The sequence below is a fragment of the Phocoena sinus genome, chromosome 16, assembly GCF_008692025.1.
Source record: "Phocoena sinus isolate mPhoSin1 chromosome 16, mPhoSin1.pri, whole genome shotgun sequence".
NCBI classification, from domain to species: Eukaryota; Metazoa; Chordata; class Mammalia; order Artiodactyla; family Phocoenidae; genus Phocoena; species Phocoena sinus.
This window is the reverse complement of record NC_045778.1, coordinates 23,040,040-23,066,707: the sequence shown is the minus strand read 5'-3', so window position 1 is coordinate 23,066,707 and position 26,668 is coordinate 23,040,040. Positions and strand designations below refer to the sequence as shown.

The following is a 26,668-nucleotide window of genomic DNA, read 5'->3' as shown; positions in this document are numbered from 1 at the left end:
TTTGAGCCCTGGTCCAGGAAGATCCCACATGCCGCAGAGCAACTAAGCCTGTGCGCCACAACTACCGAGCCTGCGCGCTAGAGCCCGTGCTCTGCAACAAGAGAAGCCACCACAATGAGAAGCCCGTGCACCGCAATGAAGAGTAGCCCCTGGCTCACCGCAGCTAGAGAAAGCCTGCGTGCAGCAACGAAGACCCAATGCAGCCAAAAATAAATAAATTAAAAAAAAAAACACAAACCACTATATGGAGGATATGTATAGGCCATATGCAAATACTATACCACTCTATATAAGGGACCTGAGTATCGAGGATTTGGTATCCATGGGGGTCCTAGAACCAATCCTCCATGGATACCAAGGGAACTGTACATACATTTCTGGAGTTTTGATCCCATTCTCGAAGGCCAGTTCCCGATAAGCTTTACAGGCCATCAGAATACTTTCTGTCCCCCCGGAGGTCACCTGTAATAAAAAAAAGAGAGGCCATCTGTGGAAGGCAGTTAGGGACGGCTGTCAGCGCGCACTTCCCGCCTTGATGTTGAGGGTGTCTGATGCACAGACAGGTGAGCTCTTGGATGCATGCTGCAGAGCACATGCTTCTGTCCACAAGAAGGAAAACGTGGCTTTATTGGCTAAGCCCGATCTTGGTTCAGGAGAAGAATAAAAACTACTAAGTGATGAGAAGCTCCACACTGTATGAACAAATGTACCTCTGCCCAGATCCCATCTGTGCACAATCCGCCTACATTTCTGTTGTTCGTCCAGCTGCAGATAGCATAGGGCATTTTACCTCATCCAAAAGCATCAGGATTACTGACTTTCATTTAAAATTTTAATGCCCATTGAAGAATGTGAGACTGTGAAGTTACAACTCTAGTCAGCTATGCAATACACCAGAAGACCAAGAAGAGACACTCAGATATTCCAAAGTAAACTTGTCGTTTTGACAAGTTTGAAACACAGAAAAAAGCAGAAGCCTCTACTTAGAAGTTTGTTAACTTCTCTGAAATTAAAAAAAAAAAATCCTAATGTTTTTAAAGTGAAGAAAAATGTTCTCCTGAAGCTACTAGGCCTAGCACCTCTGATACAGGCGAATTTCTTTACCAGATTTGATACAAAAATACTCAGAGGTCATTTCATTCATCTTGTCTTCCTCACTGGACTACAAAACTCATGAAGGTGGGGACCGTTCTGTTCATGACAATATTCCTGGCACCTAGCTAGTAGCTGGCACCTACCAGATCCTCCATTAACATTTCTTAATGCCTGATTTGACTCTCAGTAAACCATGACCAATACAGGTATGTCATATCCATCTGGCTATCCTTTGATAACATCTAAGAATGAAATAATTTCAAAACAAACAGGGGAAAAAAAAAGCCATAGCACTGAGCTAGGTGGATATTTCCTTAGATTTATCATCTCCAAAGATTCATATAATCTTAGAAAGCTTTTCCATTTTACAGGTAAGAAAACTGAGCCCCAAAACTGAGAGACTAAGTGATTCATCCAGTGTCATCCATCTTTTGATAAAAAGTAAAACTTTCTATATTTTCATATTTAGTGTAACTTAACATGAGATGAAATGAGAGCAGGCGATGACTGAAATTTCCTAAAGTAATATCCACATATAAGACAAAAATACCACAGGATACAAAATCCCAGTGGAGGGACTTCCCTGGTGGCAGTGGTTAAGAGCCCACATGCCAGTGCAGGGGACATGGGTTCGAGCCCTGCTCCGGGAAGATCCCACGTGCTGCAGAGCAGCTAAGCCTGTGCGCCACAACTACTGAGCCTGCGCTCTAGAGCCCATGAGCCACAACTACTGAAGCCCACGTGTCTAGAGCCCGCAACAAGAGAAGCCACTGCAACGACAAGCCTGCGCACCGCAACAAAGAGTAGCCCCCGCTCGCCACAGCTAGAGAAAGCCCGCGCACAGCAACAAAGACCCAAAGAAACCAAAAATAAAAATTAAAAATCCCGGTAGTCAGGAATTAGCTGAGAAGAGTCAGTCATTTTGTAATTGAGGAAGCCTTCAGGAAACATGACCGTCATCCACACAGTAAGCCACTGAACTCAGGCACGGGACACTTGTTTGTAGGTCTCTGCATTTCTCTGCTTACAGTTGAGGTCAGTGCTGTAAATCGCGGCATGTCCTGTGGTCCAGCATAAAACCTTAGAACATCACATGAGGGGCCAAGCCAGTTGTGAAGGAAGTCGAGAAAGGATCAAGTCCTCAGCACACTCATCTCTCACTAAGGTCCAGTAATGACCTAAGCAGAAATATTTCCAAACCCCTAGTCACTCACTCACTTCACATGTCCTATTTTCAGTCCAATAATTCATCCAATCAACATCATTATCTGTTAGGCAAACACCAGTGTACTTTGGACTGTAAAAGCAGGAACACCTAAATTTTACTTCCAATTTTTATTTCTGATCCCTAAATTCTGTGTTCAGATATGCTGCTACTCTCCCATTTCCCTCTACCCCTGGCACTACCCCTCCAAAAATGGAAATCTAATTCTGAAGTAAGAAGACAGAGGCCTCAATAACTACTTATTACGTTAGTCAACATCTTTCAACATTTTTAAAACCTCTCACTCTAATATATGACATCTAAATCAGCAACAAGAGAACAGGTCCTATTTGGAAATTTTTCTTTTAGATACTCTTTAGATACTCTTTTAGATACATTTGCACAAGCCAAAGCTGTTTCCCATGGCAACAATTTCCTTCAGTATATAAAGTCACCTCTCACCCATTCGAACTGGGGCAAATGAAGCTAATAAAAGGACAGTTTAAGGTTGAAGAAGAAAGAATGAGAAGAGCTTAATACCTTAGTTGGAAACAGGCTAAAGACTGCCCAGCCAGTTGGCCGTGTCTGCTTGTTTCCCACCTCTGAACTCTGAACTGTCTTCACCAGAGATGGCTCATCAAGAGAGACAGAAAGACAGAGACGAAAGAGAGAAACAGAGAAACTCACATAATCCCAGAGGTAATTAGTTCTCTTATAAAAGTCTAAGTATCAGAAGAGACTGGGGATCTTAGACTCTGTCTTTCCTTCTCCTGACCTGACACAGCACTAAAAAGGGTCCTAATGGGAGAGGCATGGTTTAACTGTAGCAATGCAAAAACCACCCCCCCCCCCCCAGAGTTGGATTTCTGGATTAAGATGGAAGACTGAAACTACTTCACAGACTTTCTCTCCCCCAGTATGTGCAAGAATAACGGAAAAAAGCATTAAAACGCTGCAATAACGACAACCAAACAAAGATCTTAGGAGAGGGAATCTAACACAATAAACTTCAAATACTGATGATGAGAAAAAGAAACAAGTTTCTAAAGCACAGCAAAGAGTAAAACCCAGTTCTTCATCCCTCCTCCAAGACATGGAAATTGTCCGGGTAAGTCAGCAAAACCCTGAGAATTCTCATTAACACCCCCCAAATCTTCAGAGAAGCAAATGGAGGCGGTTTCTTTATTGTCAGATGAGTGGGTGATAGACATAGCGGCTGGGGAGAAACAAGCAGCCTGGGGAGAGAGAACACCAGGACTGACTCTTTAAAAGTGAAGACTCCAGGGATACAGGATGAGCTAAAGAAATAAAGCCCAAAGAGTATTATTCTCTTCCAGCTAGGCAGAGTGAACTCTGGTAGGTAACTTTTAACAAAATCTCAGAAGAGGCCTAGATATTCTAATACAGGTGGAACAAAGCTTCACCCAAGCCTTGCCTCTCAGACAAGAAATGACCCATCATGCATCAGAACAAACAGAACGTCTAGAGACAGTCACTGAAGCACGAGCCAAGATGAAAGAAATGGCATGGTAACTATGCAAACATATGAAAAGGAAAAAAGGCAGCCTGCAAAGTAAAGGCCAACTCAGGAGGAAATTCCTCCTGTTTCTCACTGCAGGACAACATCATAAGAACATGAATTCAAGAAAACAGAAGCTGAAAGACTGGCCACTGAAACAACAGAGTGAGACCACAGATCTGGAAAAAACCCCAAAGTACCAAGTAGCATGATTCCAGAATTACTAAATACATTAGGAACGGCAAGAAACAGACTGAACACTGCTGAGAATAAAAATACTGACTTAGAGGAAAGGTTTAAGGTAAATTAGTGAACCCAGATAAGAAAGAGATTGAAAGCTCAGTGCTGCTCTACATTTGCAGAACTGTGTCCACCTGGCTGGTTATAGATAACCAAAAGGCATACAGAGAGGAAGGACGGGCACAGGTGGAAATCTGTGAAATCATATTCTCTAAGAAAAGCAGAGAATCCTAGGAAAACTGTGGTGAAGAGAAGATTCAGGGGGAAAGAGGCTTTCAAGTATACAAAGGTCTCCCACATGGAAAAAAACAATCATGGAACTTCAATTTCCAGCAATATACATTATATAGCTTGGGCAACCCTCCTAACTAGAACAACTAAAAAAGCTTGATAAAACATTAAAAAATATTTTTACATCCACCACTGAGTTAACATAAAGGAACACACTGAACCCCCAAACAAAGCAAAATCAAGAATCCTACAAGATAAGTGAATGTCAAAGCTGGTTTTAACTCTGAGGATTATTGCCAACTCCTAGATCTAGACCTCAAACTCCCACTTTGACAAATAAACAGGAAATAAATGTAGGGCCTGCTCAAGATAAGGAATCTAAGAGGTGATGGCTGAAAACAGAGACTTCACCCACACTCTTAGCAGTACAAGAAATAAACCCCGCTAGTACAGAAGAGAACAGCAAGAAAAATTACTTTTCTCAACCCAGATGCTCAGGGTAAAGAAAAATAAGGATCTCTCAAGAATGTATGCCAAGACAGCTTTTATTCGAGTTTGTGGTCTGAGTTCAGACTACTTCCATAGTACAAAACTGTGAGCTGAAACTCAGACTTAAATTGGTTCCAGTGTGGCCGCACTTCACAGCAAATCCCCAGTAACTGGCAGAAGTAAATACAAAAATACAAATCTTCTCTGGAAGAACTTAACTTCAATCTAGGCCTCAAAGTTAAGTTTCCAAGAAAATGAGTGACTCACAGAAAAAACCAAAACAAAAAAACACAAATATAAGGATACAAGACAGCATAAGTGAAACCAGCAGAAGCAGACAGGTAAGGCTCATCAATAATGGAATTATCAGACATAGACTATAAAACAATTATGTGTAATATATTTAAATAAACAAAGCATAAGACAAGGAAAGGGACTACAAAGAACCAAGCAAATTAAAAAAAGAACCAAACCGAATTCTCAAGAATGAAAAACACAGTAAATGAAATTTAAAAAACAATGGAAGAACTAAAGAGTGGATTATACACAGCTAAAGGGGGAATTAATAAAAACCCTGCATGTATCACCCAGCTCCAACAATTCTCAACTCATAGCCCATCTTTCTTCTAACCTCAACTGCCCCAGCCATTGTTGCTATTGAGAATATCAGTCATTCTAAAAGTTAAACCTTTACAGGTTATCTATGTCTTCTGGCTGCTTTTAAATACCAACTAGAGGTGTGTTAGCCTTTCTCACTCTATCGTTCATGTCTCTTAACTTTCTATTTGTCTCTCCAGGTTTTATTCTGGTTAACTTTTAAAACTCTCTTATTCCATAAATTTGACTTAGGAACCATGTAAATATTTTACATGGCTATAAATGAACTAGGGCTCCTTGAATGAATGGCTGATTCTGGGTCTGGAGCAGGAAATGTAAAAGGTAAACCTGGAATATCTCATCAAATAAAAATATTTTGTCCAGGGCTTCCCTGGTGGCGCAGTGGTTGAGAGTCTGCCTGCCGATGCAGGGGACACGGGTTTGTGCCCCGGTCTGGGAGGATCCCGCATGCTGTGGAGCGGCTGGGCCCGTGAGCCATGGCCACTGGGTCTGCACGTCCGGAGCCTGTGCTCCGCAGCAGGAGAGGCCCGTGTACCGCAAAAAAAAAAAAAAAAAAAAATTTGTCCAAAAAAAGAGAAGGAAAGAAAGGAAGTTTGCAAAGACTACTTGAATCATGCAAAAAGACCCAGGAGCCAAAATTAAGAAGTTCCCCTTTGTGACAGCCTGGAGGGGTGGGATGGGGAGAGTGGGAGGGAGGGAGACGCAAGAGGGAAGAGATATGGGAACATATGTATATGTATAGCTGATTCACTTTGTTATAAAGCAGAAACTAACACACCATTGTAAAGCAATTATACCCCAATAAAGATGTTTAAAAAAAAAAAAAGAAGTTCCCACTGGCCAAAAATGGAGTAATTTGAGTATCATTCTGAGTGACAGCTACAATAGACTGACACACACACACTATTCTATGATTCATCCACCCCACTGTTGATAAGCATTTGAATTATTTCCAGTTTTTAGCTATCATGAACAATGTTGCTATGAATATACATCTATCCTGATACACACATGTACGTTTTTCTAGAATATATCCCAAGTAGTGGCATATCAGGGTCATAAGATATAGGTATCTTCAACTTCACCGGATAAGGCCGAAGTGGTTTTGTGCTTGTTTAAACTGTGGTCTCTTAAAAGTTCACAGAGCCTGTCATACAGAGTGAAGTCAGAAAGAGAAAAACAAATATCATATATTAACGCATATATGTGGAATCCAGAAAAATGGTACAGATGAACCTATTTTCAGGGCAGGAATAGAGACGCATATGTAGAGAACGGACATGTAGACACAGAGGGGGATGGGGAGGGTGGGACGAATTGGGAGGTTAGGATTGATATATATACACTACCACGCGTAAAACAGATGGCTGGTGGGAACCTGCTGTATAGCACAGGGAGCTCAGCTCGGTGCTCTGTGATGACCTAGACGGGTGGGATTCGGCGGGGTGGGGGGGTGGAAGGGAGGTCCAAGAGGGAGGGGATATAGGTATACATATAGCCGATCCACTTCATTGTACAGCAGAAACTAACACAACACTGTAAAGCAACTATACTCCATTAAAAAAAAAAAGTAAACTGAGCAACTGATCTTCAGAAGAAATTATTTAAAAAAATATTTAGTGAGGCTTGAAAAAAGTTCATAAAGAGTCTAACGGCACAGAAGAATACCCACGTACTGTAAGTATACTGGCATCTCCCCTCTACATCATCCCATTCATCTAAATGCCATAAGGGAACCCACTGCTAGATTATGGTTGGTTTTTAACAGTTTTGGAACTTTTGGGGGGAAAGTGAATGCCAGGAATACCAGTTTTGTTAGCTACTGAGTATCTGAACATGTTGATTTTTCATGGTGCCAACTGAAAAGTAAATGGAGAGATATACCATGTTCTTGGATTGGAAGAATCAACATTGTGAAAATGACTGTACTACCCAAAGCAATCTACAGATTCAATGCAATCCCTATCAAACTACCACTGGCATTTTTCACAGAACTAGACCAAAAAATTTCACAATTTGTATGGAAACACAAAAGACCCCAAATAGCCAAAGCAATCTTGAGAAAGAAAAACGGAGCTGGAGGAATCAGGCTCCCTGACTTCAGACGATACTACAAAGCTACAGTAATCAAGGCAGTATGGTACTAGCACAAAAACAGAAAGATAGATCCGTGGAACAGGATAGAAAGCCCAGAGATAAACCCACGCACATATGGTCACCTTATCTTTGATAAAGGAGGCAGGAATGTACAGTGGAGAAAGGACAGCCTCTTCAATAAGTGGTGCTGGGAAAACTGGACAGTTACATGTAAAAGTATGAGATTAGATCACTCCCTAATACCATACACAAAAATAAGCTCAAAATGGATTAAAGACCTAAATGTAAGGCCAGAAACTATCAAACTCTTAGAGGAAAACAGAGGCAGAACACTCTATGACATAAATCACAGCAAGATCCTTTTTGACCCACCTCCTAGAGAATTGGAAATAAAAACAAAAATAAACAAATGGGACCTAATGAAACTTCAAAGCTTTTGCACAGCAAAGGAAACCATAAACAAGACCAAAAGACAACCCTCTGAATGGGAGAAAAAATTTGCAAATGAAGCAACTGACAAAGGATTAATCTCCAAAATTTACAAGCAGCTCATGCAGCTCAATAACAAAAAACAAACAACCCAATCCAAAAATCGGCAGAAGACCTAAACAGACATTTCTCCAAAGAAGATACACAGACTGCCAACAAACACATGAAAGAATGCTCAACATCATTAATCATTAGAGAAATGCAAATCAAAACTACAATGAGATGTCATCTCACACCAGTCAGAATGGCCATGATCAAAAAAATCTAGAAACAATAAACGCTGGAGAGGGTGTGGAGAAAAGGGAACACTCTTGCACTGCTGGTGGGAATGTGAATTGGTACAGCCACTATGGAGAACAGTATGGAGGTTCCTTAAAAAACTACAAATAGAACTACCATATGACCCAGCAATCCCACTACTGGGCATATACCCTGAGAAAACCATAATTCAAAAAGAGTCATGTACCAAAATGTTCATTGCAGCTCTAGTTACAATAGCCCGGAGATGGAAACAACCTAAGTGCCCATCATCGGATGAATGGATAAAGAAGATGTAGCACATATATACAATGGAATATTAGCCATAAAAAGAAAGAAAATTGAGCTATTTGTAATGAGGTGGATAGACCTAGAGTCTGTCATACAGAGTGAAGTAAGTCAGAAAGAGAAAGTCAAATACCGTATGCTAACACATATATATGGAATTTAAGAAAAAAATGTCATGAAGAACCTAGGGGTAAGACAGGAATAAAGACACAAACCTACTAGAGAACGGACTTGAGGATATGGGGAGGGGGAAGGGTGAGCTGTGACAAAGCGAGAGAGAGGCATGGACATATATACACTACTAAACGTAAGGTAGACAGCTAGTAGGAAGCAGCCGCATAGCACAGGGAGATCAGCTTGGTGCTTTGTGACCGCCTGGAGGGGTGGGAGGGAGGGAGAAGCAAGAGGGAAGAGATATGGGAACATATGTATATGTATAACTGATTCACTTTGTTATAAAGCAGAAACTAACACACGATTGTAAAGCAATTAATACCCCAATAAAGATGTTAAAAAAAAAAAAGTAAAACCTAACGCTGCTTATTGGGAAAAAACAAAAAAGTAACTATAAAATGTTCTCGTCTTTGGATGGGCCCTTCAAAATTAAATTTGCAGACTTTCTAATGATTACAAAAGTATTTGGTATGATAGGATTAGCACCCCTAGGTTACCATTACAGCACTCTGGGTTAAATCTAACTATCCTGATAAGCTGAAATTTACTTTTTTCTAGAGAAGGCAAGATCAGTTTGTGGTACCAAACCTCAACAGAAGTTTATCAATCACAGTTTAGGAAAACTAACAAACATCTACTGGGAAGAATAGTTGAAAGAAGGAATCCTCACGTGCGTCTCTAAATACAATGACACCCTCTTCCTTTATTCCTAAACCAACTGAGATTCAATTTATAGCAAAATAATAAACATCCAGCTCAAGCAAAACAAGTATATCAAAAAACTATGGGATGGTTTGAAAAAATTATATAGATAAGTGGGTAGGTAGGTAGGTAGGTGGGTGGAAGAAAGGGAGGGAGAGAAAGAGGAGGTGAGAGCAGATATGACAAAGTATTTATATTTAGTGAATCTAGGATGTTCTTTAAACTATTCTGACAACTTACTGTAAGTTTAAAGTTTTTCAAAATAAAAGACTGAAGAGAAAAAATATCTAGAAGATATTTACCAAAATGTTGATACTCCATGAATTACAAAATCATAACCTTTAAAAATCGCTGTTAATCTCGATCTTCCTACAATAATCATGTATTACTTGTGTAATAAAATGTTTTGAATAAATTCTTCCATTTTAAGCTAAAAAAATCAGATTATAGGATGCCACCTGCATATACTTACACATCCACAGGAATCTGGTCCCCCATTGAATAGGGAACAAGCCATCCTCACAATCTCTGCTTCTATCTTACGTAGTCCTGGGAAGATATCTGGATGCAGCGGATTACTCCATGCAAAATCTCCATAAGCCTGCAGAGAAATGCAAGCAGATGTGAAGACGATTACATTGTATAGAAAAAAAGAATCATGCAACAAACAAAAGTTTCTAGGTATCAGACACAACACTAGAAACTGGAAAAATGGTAAGATATGTTTCCCAATCTAAAGAAGATCAAAATATACTGGAGGAGACAGGCAGGCATAAAAATTATTTTACAATGTGGTAAGAGAGGAAGTATAAATGCGGTTAAAAGCACAGACTAAAACACCAAACAGCCCCAGTTTGAAATCTTAGCTTTACCTGTCACTTCTAGCTGTGTATTCTTAGGTCAGATAACCTCTCTGAGGCTCAATTTCCTCATATGCTAAAGGGGATAATCATAGTACCTACCTGATGGGGTTCCAGCCATAAGTAAATAAGATAACGCATGCGAAGCACTTTAACTATCTGAAGTGCGATACCGGATGTGGTAAGGGTAAGGGGCCTTAAAGAGGGAATAACGGACATCCTGAGTGGTCTGGAGGTTATCTGTTCAGTGGAACCTTGAGACATGAGTAGGAATTCATCACTTAGAACAGGAGGGAAAGGAAAACAACATAGGAGCAAGGTGTACTCAGTAAAGAGAAAAGGCAGTGGTTAGTATTCATGAGGGAGAATAACAGGAATGGTTGAAAAAAATAGGTGGGAGCTGGCTCACGAAGGGACTTGTATTTTCTGCTGCATGGGCAGCTTGACTTTTGTCCTGTAGATAATGGGAAGCCACTGAAAGATTCTTAAGCGTAGAAGTAAGGTCAGGGTATTCTGTCAAGATACAGCTGAGCAAAACCTATAATATTTAGTAAGGTATGCACAGTTTCATAGTTACAATAATCAAACACAAAGACCTTAGAGACCAGCAGTCCAATGCCAATTTTATACGACAAAGTGGGGTTTAAAAAATAAATCTGATTAGAAGTGGAAGAAGCTAAGGGCAATTTTAAAGTCCACAAAAAGTGAGAATTATTTGAATTATAATTGAGACCACTGCTCATTCTCAGATCATGTGATTTGAGACTCATGTTGTACAGGAGATTATGACCCAGTTTCCATCCCTTGTCTCTTCGGATCCAACAAAATATACCTTGTCATTAATAATCTCAAATGATGGACTACCTTCCCTAGTATCTGCCTTCTACACAGGGCGTCTGTTAAGCCTGGAAACATAAGTAACATTTTACTTTTTTACAGATGGAAGATGTCTTTGATCAATATTATGCATATTCGCCTATGTCTGGGTAAAGAGACACTTTCTAAACCTCTTTAGTTTTATTTTAACAATAAACTTCCATTAAGTAATTTTTTTAATTACAAAAATAAGGAGAAAAAAATGCGGTAATCTAAAGTGGCAGGGCCACACACTCCCTGCAAGTACTGGGCACTCGCTCACCTTCACAAGGAGTTCAGTGAGCTCCTTCTCCCCACTGTACACCGCTCCGGAGGCCTTCCCTTCTTGCCACAAGACATCTACAGAGAAAGGGAAGACCACTGGATCAGTAAGCACGAGCCTTTGGGAAGACAGGTTCTAATAAAGAAGAAATAGGAAGAAACTCCTCTGTGTACAAAAGAAAAAAAAAGTTGGAGTGGAAACCCAAAGGTATTCTTACATAAAATCAAGAAAAAGAACTCCAGTAAAGAGCTATCACAGCAAAATAAAGATGAAAGGTCAACAATTACCATCAACAACAGTGTGAAAAAGGTATTAACAGCATCTAGGTACAGTAAAGACAGTCCAATAATAATGTCACCATCCCCAACTGCCTTCTAACAGCAGAACAATTTTCCTTTATCTGTACTCCTTTTCTGTTCTCTGTATGGCTCAGCTTGACCTTTTTTGGCAGTGGCTTCCTTCTTCTCTCCCTTCCTAGCCAGTCAAAGGAAGTGTGGGAACTGCTATGAGCAGAGTTAGCAGAAAAGAGTAAGGCGAAGGTGCAGAATTTCCGTAAACTAACTATCACCAGAGCTGGAGCCAGGGAACTGAATCCCTGACTAGACAAACCGTGGTGAGAGATGAACCACTGGCATCCTGTCCTCAGGGACCCCTCCTTCAGACAAGCCCGGAAACCCATACAGAATTAGCCACCTGCTTCCAGCAACCTCTGCCGCAGCACTAAGCATCAGGAACAGCCATCACTGCGAGAAGGCTCAGAGGACAGGTTCCTGACCAGAATGTAAGGTCCGACTTTCCACTTCCTGTCTGAGGTGCCCCCCCCCGCCCCCAGAGACACTCTACATTATCAACAAATCTGTTCATGTGGGTGTCTCAGGTCCTTTTAGGACAACATGGCTGTGCCCATTGAAAATGGGTAGTGAGGATTACAGAAGCACCCTAACTGAAAACTGTTGCCATGGGCTCTACAAAGCCAAGATCTGCAGTTCCAATGAGAGCAGAAGACTGAGTAGTGAATATGCCGACAAACCCCTCATTGTCACGTGATCTGCCAGCCTGTGGCCAGTTAGACCCTCCCTCTTTCTTTAGAGGACACTGGTCTGTGCCATGCATGTCTTCAGACCAGAGGTCACCAGCATTTCAAAAGCACGATATATGGTTTTATTTCCTGTTCTTTTACTGGGGCTACAGAGTATGGCAATGGACAGTGACTTAAAAATGGAAGGGAAGGAAATATGGGGCAGCCAACCAGCCCTCATAATCACAGAAATCTTTAATACACAGGCCTCAGAGAATGCTAATCCTTGCTTTATATCATATATAAATCCTGCACTGTATCGAGTTTTGTACCATCTGATGTCAAAAATTCAACAGATTTCAATTAGAAATTTTAAAATGTAATATGGTATCCTGGACTAGATCCTAGAACAGGAGAAAGAACATTATAGGAAAACTGGTGAAACAGGAAGAGAATTTGTAGTTTAGTTAATAGCACTGTACCGATGTTAATTTTTTAGTTTTGACAAATGTACCACGGTTATTTTAGATGTTAGCATCAGGAGAAGCTGCGTAAGGGGTATGTGGGAAATCTATTATCTTTGCAAATTTTCTATAAATCTAAAATTATGCCAAACTAAAAAGCCTATTTTTAAAAGGTATTTGTAATATGATCTTAATTTGTAACAAACATGTTTGTGTTAATAATAGTTAACACTTATCGAGCACTTATTATAAGCCAGGTATTATATATTTACATGCATCATCTCATTTAATCTCTACAATTATCCTTTCAGATAAGTATCATTGTTATTATCCTCATTGTAGAGAGACAGAAACAGAGGCAGAGAGAAGTTAAGTAACCAACCCAAGGCCGTATTTTAAGTGGCTGAACCAGATGTGAATCCAGGCTGAGTGAATCCGGGCTGTACTCTCAAACATTAAGCTACTTATTAGTTCATTTATCCTTCCCACACGTGCTCATGCATATATGTACGTGTGTGTGCTTATTACACAAGACACTATTAACATTCTGAGACGATACATATATATCATCTGTGTTTCTTTTGAGGATGAAATTATACTGACTTGTTATTTTCTTCTGTGCCTCTTTACAGATTTCACAATTTCTATAATGAATCTGTATTTCATTTTATTAGATACTTTCTCTTTCCAAAAAACAAATCGGTCTATTTTATTCAGGCTTAGAAAAGAAAATGGAACCAAGTTCCACCATCTCCGAGATTTGTTTGCTTTATGGGTGAAGGATGAATCTATATAAATACAGTTTTTAAAATACGAAATTCAGCCTTTGAGACAGGGAGTGGGCCCTCCTGAATATAGAAGCACCCGGGATGAACTCTTCTTAACCTCTGCCAACATCAAATGATGACCAAATAAGCAGCCACATTAAGGAAGCAGGGAGCATATATTTGCTGAGAATCGTACCCATAGAGCTGTATTCTTTGAGCTTCTCCAGAACTGCAGCCGGGCTCATTCCTTGAGAGGGCAGGGCTTTCACGTAATCTTTGTCCACTTTCAGGAATGACATATTCTTGCTAATATCTTCCTTGGTCTTGTTCAACTTATCTTGGATCTCCAAAGATAAGGAAGATAAAGTTAACAGGGAGCTAGAAGAATACAGCGCGGAGAGTAGAAGAACCAGTTACAACACCAAACCAACTGCTCAACACTGGGCACTGCACAAGTGCTTCAGAATAAGGATGATATTTTTTCTTAAAAAGGTGTGGTGACATTTTGACCATTCAGCTATTTTCTGGCCTGGGCAATAGTCTCTTAGAAGTTTGAAAAGTCAGCTTTCTCTCTGAAGGTCAAAGAGACACTCAATTCCCTACTCCACCCCCACCCTTTTCCTCTGCCACGAAGACCTCACCAAGTCAGCACTTCTCTGAGGGCGATATTTGGACCTTGTTCGACCCTTGGCAGCAGCTACAGTGTGTGCACCAAAGAAACTAAGGTAGAACCATGAACAGTAGCCAGAAAACAGGCCAAGCAGCAGTAAAACAGATTCTGGTGCTTGAGCAAGGGATGAGCTCCTTCACCAAGGCATGCCCAGAGCACACCAGGCATCTGGAGGCCCTACACAAATCCCCACACAGAAGCCCAAGACATGCTGGGAAGAGCCAGGGAGGCTGCCACCTGTCTCCTCAGGTTGACAGCTTTGCACTGCTTGACTCTTAAGTGCTAGGAGGAGCTGAAGTCCTTTCTGCTACATCACTTATCAGCTATGGTTATTTCGTTTCCATCCTCATCAGACATTTTCTTTCATTCATGCACTTATTTACTTAATAAATATTTGTTGAACTACTACTGTGGGCCAGAGATACACAGTGAACAAAACAAACTTAGGCCGGGAATGGGGTGTGTGTGTGTGTGTGTCCTGTTCTCCTGAGCTTATTTTTAGCATCACAGTCAGAAACTAAAAGTCAGGTAATGAAAAGCGCCATGGATGATTAGAATCCAAGAGGGTCTTCTCAGACGTGGCCCTCAATGAAACCACAGGGAAAGCCTCTCCTTTAAAACATGTCTGCAAAGTCTAACACGCAGACATTGGCAGGAAGCAGAGTCCACACTCCTGGGCAATGCCAGGGCATGTGATGGACATGAAGATATTTTTTAAGTTGTAAATAAAGAATTATGCTGCATAAATGTAACCAGAACTATGAAAGCTGAGCTTCCATGCATAGATGCTGCTGCTGTAATAAAGCAGACAAAAATGATAGAGAGGCAGGTTAGGAAGCACAGCAAACACATCCTCACCCCAATTCTTGCCTCAGAACCTCCACTGCATTTTAATTTCTTCACAGCATTTATTTCAAAGTGAAACTCTTATGTATTTGTTTACTCACTGATTTTCTGTCTTTCCTTAGTACTGAAATATAGATTCTATGGAGGAAGGACTTGGCCTTGTTCACCACTGTGTCCCCAGCACCCAGAATAGTACCTGACCCTAAGCGGGTGCTCAATGAATGACAGAGGGACACACACACTCAAAACAAGTAACTTTTGTCTCTGCGCCTCAAAATCTGCATCTAAAAATTGAAAGGTGATTATACAATTTCTAAGTACCTTCCAATTCTGTTATCATATACATTTAATGGGTTCTGGAACCCCAGCATTTATTTGTCTCAAAATCTGAAACTGAAGGAGAAAAGTGTGATGAATAAAAGCAGAAAAAATACAGAGAATAATACGGGGAAAAGCTATTATCCTTTGTGATCAGTCCATCCTTTCTGTCTTCCCTCTCCCCTACCCTTCATTTTCTAAGGACTAAAGTAGATTTAATTTTAGGACTTAATATGATTAGAGGTCAAATAAAAGCCCTCATGCTCCTTCTCCACCCTAGTTATTACTTCCACTTCCCCACAGGAAATGAACCTGAAAATACAAAGTTCTGGGAGACTTAGCACAGTGGTCTGAATGGACTTCAATCAAAGGCTAAAAGATGGTCAAAGGCCATCTTTTCTGGTTTGGCCAGGAAAGGGGAAAAGGAACTGAAAGCCAAAAGTGAAAGAAAGCTTGCAGCAAAGTTGAAGGGCAGGGCAGGGAAGCAAGGAAGATGAAGCCATCAAGGATCATGTGCGTTCCTTAGAGCCTGCAGTGGGGCCTGCCCTGTTTATTTTCACCTGTGATAAAGAATCTGTGGGAAGGGCACAGACGTGACTGTCTTATCCTGAGCCTGGACGAGGATAGAGAGGATCCAGTGAAGGGAACATACTAGACTACAGACATGAACAAAGAGCAAGAGAATGGCTCTGCTCTAAGTTTCTAAACCTGGGATCAGCAAACTACAGGCCAAATCAAACTATAGGCTGAATTTGGCCTGTGCCTGTTTTTGTAAAGAGAATCTCACTGGAACACAGCCAGGCTCATCCCTCTACCCATCGTACTATCACTGCTTTCCCTCTGCAAGGGCAGGGGTGAGGAGCTGTGGCAGACATGGCAGGGCCTGCAACGTCTAAAATGCTTCATACCTAGCCCTTTACAGGAAATGTTTGCCAACCCTGATCTAAACCATGTAAGCACTCAATCCCTGACAAGTGTCCAAATTCAGCCAAATATTGCTCCAAAGCTTCATGTCACTTCTGTCAGGTTGTCGAATTTCAAATTTCTCCTGAATAGCATCTTTCTCCTTCGGTCAGATACGTTGGAGAAAGGGCTGGGTCAGCCTTCTCATTCTTGGCACTTCTGCTATTTTGAGTCAGCCAGTCCTCTGCTGTGGAGGCTGACCTGTGCACTGGAGGGTGTTCAGCAGCATCCCTGGCCCCTATCCACTAGATGCTGACAGCACCCACCTCCTCTTGTGATATCCAAAAATGTCTCCAGACATTGTCGAATGTTTCTTGGAGGTGGGGGACAAAACTCACCCAGCCCCCTTGAACTTCTAGTTTCAGTGACTATACAGAAAGAGGTCTGATGACCATGGGGGTAGGAGGTGGTAGGGAAAATCTACAGGATTCTGCTTACCTTACGACCAATAATAGGCATCTTCCGGATAAGCTTAAAACATCTCTTTTTAAACCTTGACCATAAACCTAAAAGAAACAAATGGTTCTATTATCCAAATAAATTTCCACATATTATATGACCTGACAGTCATAATGTATGAACTATTCAACATGTCCTCCGCAATCTCACCTGCCCTCAGATGGCAAAGGTAGTTTCTTTCCTTTTTTAAAAAACCTTTTAATTTTTGAATAAGTAATACATTTACATGGTTCAAAAATAAAAAAATAAACACACACACTCTCTCATCTATCCCCCAGACCCTCATCCTACCCCCAGGTTAATATTACTACTAGTTTCTAGATACCCTTCTAGAATTTCTTTATGCATATACAAGTAAGAATAGAGGTATGTTCTTATTTGTCTCTTTTACACAAAAGGTAGCATACTCCAGCACTGTACTAGACCTTGTTCTTCTACTTAGCAATATTCTCTTAAAGATCTGTGCTTCCTCATTCATTTTTATACCTGTAGAGTATTCCATTAGATGGATGTACCCTAGTTTATTTAACCTGCCCTTTCCTGATGGAAACTTAGGTTGTTTCTAATATTTGCTATCACAAACCATGCTGAAATAGCTAACCTTGTAACACACACCATATGTGTACGTGACAGTATACCTACAGGATAAATTCCCAGAAAGAGAATTGCTGGGTCAAGTATATTGCAGAGCTCCTTACCTTCCCAAGGTTTCCAGATGCCCAACATTTCTCTCCCCTCCCTCAAAACAAATGCCCAACCCGTGCTTTTCTTCAGGATCTATGCTCCAGTCTCTCATCCAACACACATCCCAACAGCATTTTCTGGACCTAAAAAGGCCTTCAAATATCACGGACACCAATCGGACTCCATTCTGTTGGGCAGTACACAGGACAAATATGGAATTCTGACCCTATCAATTACAATAGTTATAAATACATGGCATCTAAATAGACAGTCGTGCCTTTTAATGAATTCACTTCAGTATATCTCAACTGACTCTGACAACAAGATTCTGAGGTTGGCAAAGAAGGCACTACCTACTATCCAAGGGCAGCTAAGGATCAAAGCATTAACTTGCTCAAGGCCACAGATGAGATCAGTGATGGGGCGGGGATTTAACTGAAGTCTTTGTTTTTCTAGTCCTAGACTCCCAGGCCTCTACACTGCTTCAGACGCACAACAGGAATTTTCAGTTAACCCAAGTGAGTTTCTAAGGAATCTACACGTAGACTTTCTGCAAAGATACACGGCATGAACTGAATGAACTTCACTGCTTTCCTAGGAGATCTGGGAAATCCAATTTCCTTGGCCAGAAGGTGCTTTCAACAGCCAAAGAATGTGTCTGTACCTTTTTTGGGTATTTATTATATGATGCCTTGCATCTTTACTAATTGTTTTTGCTTAGGTTGCATCCCTAAGTGCCAAGCACTGAGGTCAACACTCTGTAAATGTCTGGGACAAAACCCACTATCTAAGACACAGACTGACTAAGACAAAGGGACTGAAACCACTGTTACTTTTTGTTTCAATTTTGGAGTATTTCCTTTCAGTCCTGAGATCTTACTGTATGTACAATGTCATACCCTCTTCTCATTTACAGCATTTTCTACATTATTAAAAATTCTTCCTAAACGTATTTTTCAGTGTTACCACAGTAGTCCATCAAATGAGCGTAACTTAGTGTTGGATAGTTAAGCTGCTTGTTATTTGATTATTTCTAACAATGTTAAAGCTGTAAAGATTCAGAACCACTTCCTTATTTAACAGATGAAGTAATTAATTAATGAGCTAGAAAGAGGTCTAGAAATCAGCAAGCTGAGTCAGGTGTCCAAAAGTACATTGATGTGACCACAGGTGGAGGAGAAAAGAGTAAACGAATTTTGTGGAAGTTGTGAGATAATATGGTATAGGGTAAAAAGAACAGAATACAGACCAGAGATGGAGAAATTGAGAATGAAAAGATTACATGGTCAAGACCTAAAAAGATAATCTCAAAAGCAAAATTTCCCAGAGGTACAGGAAAAGAAAGTAACGAGAATGTTTTAAGGTAATACAATAAGAAATGCCAGTCTAAGAACGACAATGCTTGGCTCTTTACAGTTTACAAGTTCCTTTCACACCACTTATGCCACTCGATCCTCCCATTTTACTGCGAGGAAACAGGCCAACAGGCTTAAGGGTGTTGCCCAAGGTGCCATGGCTAGAAACCTCCTCCTACCACAGAACTCAGATTTCTGTTGATGAACTGCAGACAGTCCCACAGTTTAAGTCAACATGAGTTAGTAAGGATGGAGCAGGATTAAAGGAGAGATCACATCTTAGAGGGTTCCAGCCCTGCCCGGCCCCACCCTCCTGCCACCTCCAGTTCTTATCTACCCGTGTCTGTCCGGTGTTTCGCAATTACCCTCCCCCCTCAGAAGGGTACCCGGAATTTGAAGATCAGCAAAATTTATCACTAGACGGACATTAGACTCCTCTAAGGCAACATACTACAAGTGACTGGATGTTCAGTAATACGTGGAATACTTCTACATGAGCAAGGTGCTGAAGAAATCGGCAGTTCTATCAAAATTACCTCCGATCTCTGGCGGGAAGACATTTCTATCTGTGTCTAAAATTCAAGTTGGAAGTTACAAAATAAAAAATGTGTTGTGTGTGTATATGTATTAAAGCAATATGAAATTGCCAATATTCAACAATTTTTGACCAATAAAAACTACATTTTATATGATTCAAGCAGATTCAGATACAGAAAGAGATACAGATACATAAATGGTGGTTATCTCTAGGTAATAAGATTTGAATTTTTTTCTTATGGTTTAGCTACATTGCCTAATTTTATACAATGAACATGTACTGCTTTTATAATAAGAAAAAATGTTATTAAAAATAAAACAACCGCAATGGCTTGGAGCTCACAAAGATTCAGATGCCACATACCATTAACACACTGCTCCTATTAATTTTCTCATGGTGTACTCAGAAGCCAGCACATTCTTTTTGAACGCTAAAGGCAAGTAAGTACTGAGACCTAAGACAGCTTGCGTCAACTACCGGTTAAGCAAAATGCACACGGGCACCGAGGGCTGCACAATGGAAAATAGAAGTGAAAACCTAAAGCTAATACTAATCACAGCAAAGAAATATAAACCTCAAGATCTCTGGCCTTAGTTTGGATTTACAAATGCACCATCTTAAAAGGAAAGGTACACAGAATGGTGGCTGCCAGGAGCCGGGGAGAGGGAGTCGTGGGAGGTTTGTGTTTAATGGGTACAGAGCTTACAATGATGAGAGAGTCCTAGAGAAGGACGGTGGGGATGGCTGCACAGCAATGTGAATGCACCTAATGCCACTGAACTGTCCACTTAAAAATGGGTGAAATGATCAATTTTATGTTATGTATATTCTATCACAATAAAAAAAAGAGAAGTACATGTACTGCTACTCCTTAGAGGCCTCTGGAATTGGACAGGATGGTGGGCAGCACTGAATCAAATGCTTCCCAGGAAAGGAATCAGCCTGAGCAGAAGGGAGGGGTTGCGTCCGTTTCCAAACCATGGAGCAAACAAAGCACAAGGGTTAGTCTGTCTAATCTGTCAGAGTTTATGAGAAAATCTTGCACGGACTAGGAGCAGAAATTGAGGACAGGGTTTTTAAAGCTGGAGTGAGCTAAACTTCAGACAGGGCAGTCACGTCTCATTTCCATTTTAACTAAGTGCAATGTTGACTCCACCATAACTCGGCAATGTTACTAGAACAGCTGGATGGCTGTCTGCATGGTAAAGAGAGGAAACAGAATCTGGCCTCTAAGTTGACTTTTCTGGGGGAAGAGGAAAAAAAGCAGAAACAGTATTCAGTTAAAGAGCCCCTTCAAACAGATGTTATCGGGGAAGCAAATAGTTATGGAAATTTTAAACAAATGAGAAATGGCAAGCAACTCTCGTCAATGTTATTAACTCAGATACCCTACTAAGGGTGAGAAAGGAGTGCAGGGGAGTGTACAGAGCACCCACCACCTCTCCTACCATTTACTTACAAAACACAGCCTGCAGGGGAAAAGAATTTGTAAGGAGGTACCACACAACCAGGTGGTTGGGAGGTTGGGAGGGGTGCAGGGAGTGTGGGCAGGATCTGAGGAAGGATGGAGGATGTTCAAACTGATCACTAATAGACTTCTCATCTTCCACACTCCCTGAGAAGCAGCCTCCTCTTCTCATGTCAGTCTGGCTCCCAGAGTCACTACCCAGGAAGCTCAAAGTGTACTGTCCCCTGACAGCAGAGGTTCAACTCCAAGAGGACATGGACCCTGTATTACTTGTATGGATCCCTAGAGCCTGGCAGTGCCTGACACATAGCAGACATTCCAATGGTCACTGCATGAGTGCTGTTCCAATGTCACATAATCTTTATTGAAACAATGGCCTAAAATGAAAGCAATAAACTCATGCTTGGGGAACTCCAGGTGACACAATTATGTTCTAGGCAAGAAGCTGAAAGTGAAGAGAGTTTAAGCCATACTCTGTGGATCCTTACCAGGACTAATCTCTCAGGGGTTTTAATGTAAACTGCAAATCCAGAAAAATCAATGTAACAGTTACAGTTACACAAGTCCTATTAAAATTTTACCAGTCAGAAGGCAATGTCCTTTCTATTTAAACAGACTTTAAAAATCAGAACCAAACCAACCAGACAAGAAATTAGTACAGTCCTTTAGCCATCAGTTCCAAAGCTAGTGTAACTCCACTGTATCTTTACAGGGGGGACAGTATACTTACTCTCTGGCTGGAAGATAAACTCGTATACCCAGACTATCAGCAGAGTCCACACGACACTCCATGCAATTAGCTGCCAGGGCTCATACTTGGTGCAATGCCCGTTTACATAATTCTTGGCCTTTGTGGAATACACTTCCAAAATCTCGAAGTAGGGCTCAAAGGCCTTCTAGAAATACAAAAGAAAAAAAGAAATATTACATTCAAAGAGAGAAAGGAAGTCTATTCTTAGTTTGCTCTTCAACTCATTTTTCAAGGGCAAGGCCACTCATGATCTGGCCCTACCCCAGCAATAATCTTATCATCCTGCTTCTGCGCTAGGAACTCCAGTGCACACTGCCCCTTAACAGACAAGTGGACTTTGACAGCGTTTTTGATCTTCTATCTGTAAAATAAAAGGTTAATTGGACTTCCCTGGTGGTGCAGTGGTTAAGAATCACTTCTTAACCACTTCGAGCCCTGGTCCGGGAAGATCCGACATGCCACAGAGCAACTAAGCCCATGCGCCACAACTACTGAGCCTGCGTTCTAGAGCCCATGAGCCACAACTACTGAGCCCATGCACCACAACTACTTAGCCTGCACTCTAGAGCCCAGGAGCCACAACTACTGAGCCCGCATGCCACAACTACTGAAGCCTGCGCACCTAGAGCCCATGCTCGACAAGAGAAGCCACCGCAATGAGGGGCCCGTGCACCGCAACGAAGAGTAGCCCCAGCTCACCACAACTAGAGAAAGCCCACACACAGCAACGAAGATCCAACGCAGCCAAAAATAAATAAAATAAATAAATAAAAGGTTAAGCTAGATCATCATTTCAGCTCTAAAGTTTCTAGATGACTGCAGTATTCACTGTCCCACTCAACTAATCTTCTCAATATGAATGTCTTTCTCTTCTTCTCTACTTGAATCTTTCCCAACCTCTAACACAAAAGGCAGCAGACTGTTTCCGTAAAAGGCCAGATAGTAAGTATTTTAGGCGCTGCAGGCCAAAAGTCTCTGTCACAACCACTCAACTCTGCTGCTGTAGCGCAAACACAGTCACAAAATAGTGGGTAAAGAAATGAACGTGGCTGTGTTCCAACAAAATTTAATTACAGATGCTAAAATTTGAATTTCATGTAATTTCACATATCACAAAATATTCTTTTTATAAAAACAATTTCAAGTTAAAATATCATTTTAGCTCATGGGCTATATAAAAACAGGCAGCAGGCCAGATTTGGCCCATAGGCCATAGCCTGCCAATCTCTGCTCTAAGGCCCTATTTGACGAAAACTCTTATAGCCAGGAACCGTATCTTATCATTATGTGTATCCCTCACAATACATAGCACAAGAAAAAATCTTCTCCCATGAAGTTACCAGAATACCCAACTCATGAGAATTAATCTCCCCCATTAAATTCTCGTCAAGCATTCATTTGTGCCTCTACACAGAGCTTATCACAATGTGCCTTGCTGTCTACTCATCTGTTTCTCATCTCCTTTACAACATGATTAGGTCCCTGAAGACTGACCGGATCCCAGCCATATTCACAAGCCACCGGGTGCCCTGTAAAAATAAGTTCGTCTTCAGTTTGCCATTCACTCACTTATTCAACATTTATGAAGCTTCTCCAGTGTTTAAGGCATTAAGCTGGGGGAACATTAAGGTATATATGCTAAGTTCTTGCCCTTACTGAGCTTACAATCTAATGAGAGAGGTTCATACATACACATGCAGACACACATGGGCACACACATATATAAACAAGTAATTGGAACTCTTCAGGATAAACACTATAAAAAGGATGTAAATGAAGTGCTAAGAGAGACCACTAAGGAAGGCCTATCTAACTCTACCTGGGGGGAGATAAGGAAGATATGACAGAAGATAAAATCTAACAATGATCAAAAAAAATTCTCTAGGCAGAAAAATTAAATGAAAAAAAAAGTCATACCAGGAAGACAGAATAATAGCTGCAAATGCATAAAAAGAGTCTGAGAATGGCAAAAAGGTCTGTGTAGTAAGAGCACAGGCTAGATGAGGGCAGAGACCATATCTGTCTTCTCCAGCACTAAATCCTCAACATATAGCATGGTGCCTGGCAAACAATTTGTACTGAATAAAAGCTTGGAGAGCGGCTTGACAGTGACCAAGTAAATGAATGAACACATCAAGTTACAAGAGAACTGAGGCTGGGAGAAATACACTACGTCCAGATTTTAAATGGTCTTGGGAAAAAAAAGCATAGAGATTGGAAGTATAAATTGATAGGTACTTTTTGTAAAGTGATTTGTCAGTATCTATTAACATTTTAAATGTATATTCAATTTTACCCAGAAATTCTTTTTGGTATCTATATAATTGCACCTATGTACATGTTCAAGGATGTTCACTTCAGTATTCTTTGTAACAGCAAAAGAAGAAATATAAATAACTGTCCATTGATAAATGGTTAAATAAACTATAATATATACATTTTATGTACCCATACTATGCAGCATTAAAAAGAAGACAGATTTATGGACTTCCCTGGTGGCGCAGTGGTTAAGAATCCGCCTGCCAGTGCAGGGGACACGGGTTCGAGCCCTGGTCTGGGAAGATCCCACATGCCGCAGAGCAACTAAGCCCGTGTGCCGCAACTACTGAGCCTGCGCTCTAGAGCCCGTGAGCCACGACTACTGAAGCCTGCACACCTAGAGCCCATGCTCCACAACAAGAGAAGCCACTGCAGTGAGAAGCCCATGCACCACAACAAAGAGTAGCCCCTGTTCGCCCCAACTAGAGAAAGCCCGCGCACAGCAACAAAGACCCAATGCAGCCAAAAATAAAAAATATATACATAAATAAATTTATATTTTTTTAAAAAGACAGATTTAAATGAACCACATGGAAAAATTTCCAGAACACGATGTTGAGTTAAAAAAAAAAGAAAAAAGCAAATAGCAGAAAAACAAAACGAAAGGTATGGGTATTAATCAGGAGAGCAATTTTTTTTCTTTAAGATAACTTCATGGGAAAGGAATAGAAGGAGGACAGAAATTAGAGACAAAAATTTTAGTTAAGAGGACTGTTGAAATAGTCCAGGGGAGGGGCTTCCCTGGTGGCGCCGTGGTTAAGAATCCGCCTGCCAATGCAGGGGACACGGGTTCTAGCCCTGGTCTGGGAAGATCCCACATGCCACGGAGCAGCTAAGCCCGTGCGCCTGTGCTCTAGAGCCCGTGAGCCACAAATACTGAAGCCTGCGTGCCACAACTACTGAAGCCCGTGCGCCTAGAGCCTGTGCTCCGCAACAAGAGAAGCCACTGCAATGAGAAGCCCGTGCACCGCAACGAAGAGTAGCCCCCGCTCACCGCAAGTAGAGAAAGCCCGCACACAGCAACAAAGACCCAATACAGCCAAAAATAATAAATAAATTTAATTAATTAATTTTTTAAAAAAAGTCCAGGGGAGAAATAAACTGGGTTTCACCTTAAGCAGTATGGTATCTGGGCCAAAACATGGTATGGATTTGAAACACATTTTTAGAACAGTGTTTGATAAGTTATTAGATATAGAAAGTATGGAGAGGGGAAAATAATTCCAGATTTTCAAGTTTGAGAGACTGGCTAAGTGGTGACAGCATTAACCATGGCAGACTAAAAGAGGAAGGGAAGCTGAAGATGGTAGAGGAGATTCTGAGAACAAGATAATGCTGTAGGTTCATGTTCCTGTTGGATATCTACATGCAATGTTCGAGGAGCAGCATGAAAGCTCAGAAGGAGGACGGGTGCTCAACTAATGTTTGTTGAAAGCATTTATACACTTAGCAATTAGGCTGCAGTATAAGGTAAGTAGCACTAGACAAGTACTGGGTTCCCAGAGGGCTATCCATGGAAACACAGTTTATCTGCAACCCCCTCATAGTTCGTGGTGGCCATTCCCTAGAGCCCACTGTTGCTATCAACAATCTCAATCCTGCACAGCAGTGGCAGTGCTGGTCGAGACCCGAGAAAGACCAGAGGGGTCTACCACCATTGAAGGCATGTCATAATTTCAACTATCATAGAGAATCTTCTAGTGTTAAAGCTGTGATCAAACCAAATGGTTGAATCGTGTGTATGAATGGGATGACGGAAGAACAATCATACAGATCAGCTTTTCCTCTGGTGATTCTAGTTCCTGGTTCACCCAGAAAATAGGGGTTACCAATTGCAAAAGATGACTGTAGATATTATCACAGCACTGACTAAACCAACGAGTAACACAACTAGTATTAGGGAAAGAGCAAAGAGTCAGCACATGCAAACTACTTCCATTTTGAAAAAGCCCATTAAGATATGAAGGCATTCCTTGCTAACATTTACAAAATTATATTCAGCAGAAGTACATTTTCTTTGTAATTGCTATGAGAAGATAATGGGAGTCCTTGAATACATCTCCTTAAGAGGAGATATAGAGAAACACCTCTCAAGGAGATCTATTTCTATATTCTCTTACTCCTGTGACAGAATGATACTGTACTTGGATGGGTCCTAGCAAGCTTTTTGAATGGGCAACCAGTTGGTCACAGAAATTATATCTCCTGGCCTCATTCCAAGGTCCTTCTAGGTTACCACAAACAACCTAGGCTCAGTCCCAACAAAGAAGCACCTCACAACACTGACAACTCGCTGCACTATAGGGCTCTGTGGGGTAACGTGTGCTATCTCCTTGGAAAAAAGGATGAGGCAGTTCCTTGGGGCCTTGCAACCAGCACCAACCCCAGGCTGGGTTCTGATGCAATATTCCAGCCCTGGGGAAGTATACAATCTAAATGTTGAAGAGAACTTTAGAGATCAAGCCCACATTTTCACTTTACAGAGGCCCCGAAGCAGCACGGCGTACCTCAGCTCATGCGGACGGGCGTGTGTCAGAGTGGAGGCTAGGAACCCACGCCTCCTGCCAGTATTTACTACTCTTTCAATTCTTCACTCTCAGTGTCACAGGCAGAGGATCACCAAACACATTACAATCCAGCGCTATC

At 41.2% G+C, this 26,668-nt stretch overlaps 1 protein-coding gene across 5 annotated transcripts in view; it reads right to left on the bottom strand.

Annotated features, from left to right (window-relative positions):
• The window catches only part of SGPL1 (sphingosine-1-phosphate lyase 1), a 55,760-nt gene that overhangs the window by 11,865 nt on the left and 17,227 nt on the right, over nt 1-26,668 (bottom strand). For all 5 annotated transcript variants that reach the window (XM_032607452.1, XM_032607448.1, XM_032607449.1 and 2 more), the window contains exons 3-8: nt 21,683-21,848; nt 16,887-16,954; nt 13,848-13,995; nt 11,403-11,479; nt 9,877-10,005; nt 374-462 (exon numbers count right to left, since the gene is read on the bottom strand). In XM_032607452.1, coding sequence (XP_032463343.1) covers nt 374-462; nt 9,877-10,005; nt 11,403-11,479; nt 13,848-13,995; nt 16,887-16,954; nt 21,683-21,848 — 677 coding nt within the window. The remainder of the gene's footprint in view (nt 1-373; nt 463-9,876; nt 10,006-11,402; nt 11,480-13,847; nt 13,996-16,886; nt 16,955-21,682; nt 21,849-26,668) is intronic.